This window comes from Rosa rugosa, chromosome 3, assembly GCF_958449725.1.
Source record: "Rosa rugosa chromosome 3, drRosRugo1.1, whole genome shotgun sequence".
Lineage (NCBI taxonomy): Eukaryota > Viridiplantae > Streptophyta > Magnoliopsida > Rosales > Rosaceae > Rosa > Rosa rugosa.
Genome location: NC_084822.1, coordinates 42,891,102 through 42,895,544, shown reverse-complemented (window position 1 = coordinate 42,895,544; position 4,443 = coordinate 42,891,102). Strand labels below are relative to the sequence as shown.

At 36.2% G+C, this 4,443-nt stretch overlaps 1 protein-coding gene across 1 annotated transcript; it reads left to right on the top strand.

Moving 5' to 3' along the window:
• Window positions 1-1,618: 1,618 nt before the first annotated feature.
• Window positions 1,619-2,345, top strand: LOC133736906 (transcriptional regulator SUPERMAN-like). Its single transcript, XM_062164514.1, has one exon. It carries the CDS (start codon window positions 1,683-1,685, stop codon window positions 2,343-2,345), a length of 663 nt encoding a protein of 220 aa, XP_062020498.1. The 5' UTR covers window positions 1,619-1,682.
• Window positions 2,346-4,443: the final 2,098 nt, after the last annotated feature.

Sequence of the window (4,443 nt, the reverse complement as noted above, 5' to 3'; positions counted from 1 at the left end):
TCTCTCACATACTCGGCCAGACATTGCATATGCAGTTAGTGTTGTGAGTCAATTCATGCATAATCCAAGTGAAACTCATATGGAAGCTGTGATCCGTATTCTGAGGTATTTAAAGTCTGCACCTGGAAAAGGCTTGATGTTTTCAAAGCATAATCATCTGGATGTTAATGGTTATACAGATGCAGATTGGGCAGGTTGTGTTACAGATAGAAAATCCACTTCTGGTTACTTCACTTTTGTAGGTGGTAATCTTGTTACTTGGAGAAGTAAGAAACAAAAGGTTGTGGCAAGGTCAAGTGCTGAAGCAGAGTATAGAGGTATGGCTCATGGAGTTTGTGAATTACTTTGGTTGAGAAATTTACTTCGTGATTTGGGTTTTAAACCCAAACGAGCCATGGATTTGTATTGTGATAATAAGGCAGCGGTGGATATTGCTCACAACCCAGTTCAACATGACAAAACTAAGCATGTTAAGGTTGACAGACATTTCATTAAAGAGAAGCTTGATGCTAAGCTTATCTCTTTTCCGTTTGTCCACTCAGAAGAACAGTTAGCTGATGTTCTCACGAAGGCAGTATCGAGCAAGGCATTTCATGACTCACTTGGCAAGTTGGGCATTCGTGATCTGTATGCGCCAACTTGAGGGGGAGTGTTGGTGTGAGTCATACTTACCTTATTTATGTAGATATTCTGTAATATTATATGATCTGTAATTTTCTGTAATATCTGTAGTATTATTAGATTTACTACTTGCCTTAGGAGTAATACTTGTCTTATTAGACACATTTGTAATATTCTTGTAAGGTGAATAAAATATCAAAAAGTAATTCAGCCAAAATTGTCTCTTGTTTCTTGTTATATTTTGACTGTTTGCGCAATATCGTTTCTCGTAATTTGTCCAAGCTTTAGTACTTTCACAAGCGAGGAAAATCGAAATGTCATAATTTTTGTGAAGAAAATTCATATGTTTGTTCATGACTTGTGTGTGGTTGTTTTTATTTATTTAATTAATTTTTTTGGTCATTTCTCTTTTTTATTTTTCCATTTTTATATCAAACAAACCTTTTTTCACATTCCTAATGTCCCGTTTCCTACTTTTTTTTTTTTTTGAATGGTCCTTGTTTCCTACTTAATAATGAGTGGTGATCTCACAAAGTACCCTCTGGCTATGAGCCCATGTCATCATTGTCATCATGTACGTATTAATATGTTTGAAGCATAAGGCACACTTGCTACTTGCTAGCTAGATCTCCCTTACCCCCTTAGTTATAACTGGCAAAAAGAATTCGCACTAGCTTTTCACGATTCCATCGCTAAGTCATTTCCGGATATAGTAGCACATTTTGCAGATCAGTAATCAGTTAACTAGTACTACAGTACTACACATTAGTTATCAGATCAGACTTTCATTTTCCTCGATCTGCTTTTTATTTCAGTTTCTTGGAAGTACCTAGCTAGCTACGTCCTTACTCTCTTCATCAGAAGTACCTAGTTCGATCTCTGATCAGTGCCTGTGAGTCTCTCTCTCTCTCTCTCTCTCTCTCTCTCTCTCCCTCTCTCTCTCATGTGAATTCTTGATTTAATTGGTGTTTAAATTGATCATTGTAGGTAGGTTCGACTGAACCGTTTCTTGTAGTACTTAATTGCAGAAAGATCGATCAAGATCGAGCTGAAAATTGATAATGGATTGTGTTAAGTTGAGGTTTGGAAGAGAAGAAGATTTAAGCGATATTTCTCCATGGACTGCAAAGAACTTTACATGTAGCTTTTGCAAGAGAGAATTCAGGTCTGCTCAAGCTCTTGGGGGTCATATGAATGTCCATAGGAGAGATAGAGCTAGGCTGCGACTCCTACCACCTAACTCGATCCTTTCTTCTTCTGAATATTCTCCTTACCCTACTCCTAACCCTAACCCTAACCCTAACCCTAAGTCTTACTTCTCTCCGTCGCCATCATCATCATCTCTTTCAGGAGCTAATAAGTACTTACCGCACTTGCTCTCTCCTCGGAGCACTTATGTGTCCACACCTTCCTCAGGTACTTCAGATCATGAAAACAAGAAACTGATGATATTCGACAGCGGCTCTCATCAACATCATGTTCCTGCTTTCCTTAATCCTAAGAAAAGCGTCAAGGGAGGCAGTGGTCTTGATTATGAGTTTGGAGATTTACTCAATGGTTTTGCTGGGAATGCACAAAAACATCATCTTAATGATGATTTCAAGGTTGTGAGGAAAGATGAGAAGCATATCAACATGATTAGGGTGGATTTGGACATGGGGTTGCTGATTAAAGATCCAAATAAGGAGGAACTGGATTTGGAACTTCGACTCGGGCATCTCTAGCTAGATAAGTGCAAGATATATCTTCACTGCTTATTTGCTATGCGGGATTTTTATATCCAGTAAGTTAATTTAGATTTTAAATTTAGCTTCTCTATATTCATAATCTGCGGTTTACTTTTCAAAAAGTGAAATTTGCGATATGTCTTAGCTAGGCATATTCACAGAATTTCTTTGCTAATTTCTTCTCTCGATCAGTATGTGAATGAGAGCGAGAAATGCTTTAGTTAAACGTTGAATTTTTATGATAGATTACTAATCTTATGAAAATCCCAGCTAGCGTAGCTGTTTCCTTTGTCACTTAATTTTTGTTAATCTCGATCTCTACTAACTGCAAATCAATTCTAGTTAAGCTAATCATGACTGTTTCACTTTTTATTGTTCTAATTGATCATGTTCATCGATCTGTGATCTGTGGTCAATGAAAGTGTGGGGGTACTGTTCCTTTTGGGGTCAGCGTGCCACAAAGTTGAATTTGCAGCTGTGTCATACATACACATAGAATTAATTCATCTATAGCTATATATCACCATCATGAGTCTTAAATATTATTAACTTTCAGAAGGCAAAAGGATGCTTGTATAGCTGATGTTCACTCTTGTGATTGTTCTCTGGGAAATAGAAACCATATTCTTGGGAATTCAATCTCATTTCTCTGACCCTATGTTGCTTTTTCTCTTCTTGAAAATGAGAAACTGCTGGAAACAAAAATGACAATGACAGAAAAACCATTATTACGCATATACACTTTATACACATGAATATTCTGAATTGAACATCAATGCAAGTTTTCACTGCATATGTAACTAACTAGTGTAGTTTTCTTTGGGTCCTAAGATTAACTGCAAACTGCATACCCCTATATATATGTGAATTTTATAAGCATCATTAGGTATTATATGATGTTTTCTGACAAAGAAACAAATTAAAAAAGAACTGCAACTGTTTGAAATATAAGATCTCTGCTACTTACTTCCTCAGTTGTTTTCATTTAATCATCAATCCAAGGTTTCCTGCAGCTTAGCAAAATTAGATATTAGATCTATGAAACTAATTAAAAAGCAATGCTAACATCACTAATCACATTTCTTCGATCAAGGACTCATTCTAATTAGTAATGCAGAATATATTAGATAGGGCCTGGCCACATATTACCCGTATTTACTCGTTTGGACACACATGCTTTAAGTTAATATTCTTAAGTTGCTAGCTGAACACAAAAAAGGCCTAATTCACATACGCACATAAATGTATAAGGATTCTACGTTTCAAAACCTGGTAAACCAAATATCATCCATGAAAGTAAAAGAAAGCTGGTCTTAAATAAATGAAAGCTGCACTCATCTATGAAAGTAAGTTACCTACGAAAAGGAAGATCATATAGAATCATTATTACATCATATAAGATAGGTAAAATATTGTCATCACTCGTCAGTAGGGAATTCGAACATAAACATGAAATATCTCTGTATCATCATGATTTGATGTTCTGTGTATTCAAACGCTGGGGGAGGATTTAATAAGATATATATTGATTCATTTGGTCGATTAATCTATGCAGAGTAGTACTACTCGATCAGTCATCATGTGTTTCCTTGTCCAATGATGCAAAGTTGTGTTTGGTCTCTCTTGTGGTTGGGGGGTAATAGATCTGAATCGATCATAAATGAGATGGTGTTATTATGATTTTTCATTTTCCAACGTCTTTGCTTGTTCCCTAGGATCTGCAGCAGTACTCTCTCTCTCTCTCTCTCTCTCTCTGTCATCAGGAGCATGATAGCCTTTCCTTATTAAGAAACAAATAATTTGGTCACTGCATTCCAAAACAATATAAGTGAAACCCACATACACACTTACACTTGCTTGGTCAGTCTCACACTCTCTTAAGAAACAAATAATTTGGTCACTGCATTCCAAAACAATATAAGTGAAACCCACATACACACTTACATTAGCTCTTTGAAATGAATAAATGTACATATGGTATTGTGAAAATTGAAAACCTAAAGCCAGGAAGTGAATTCTGGCGTTTTGCAAAAGGAAAATTGACATCTGGGTCTCCAAAGCAGAACCTGCCAAAGTGTAAGTTTTTGTGAAGGTA

Bases quoted from the DNA above. Each gene is read 5' to 3' on its own strand.
- LOC133736906 (XM_062164514.1), top strand. From the start codon at position 1,683: ATGGATTGTGTTAAGTTGAGGTTTGGAAGAGAAGAAGATTTAAGCGAT.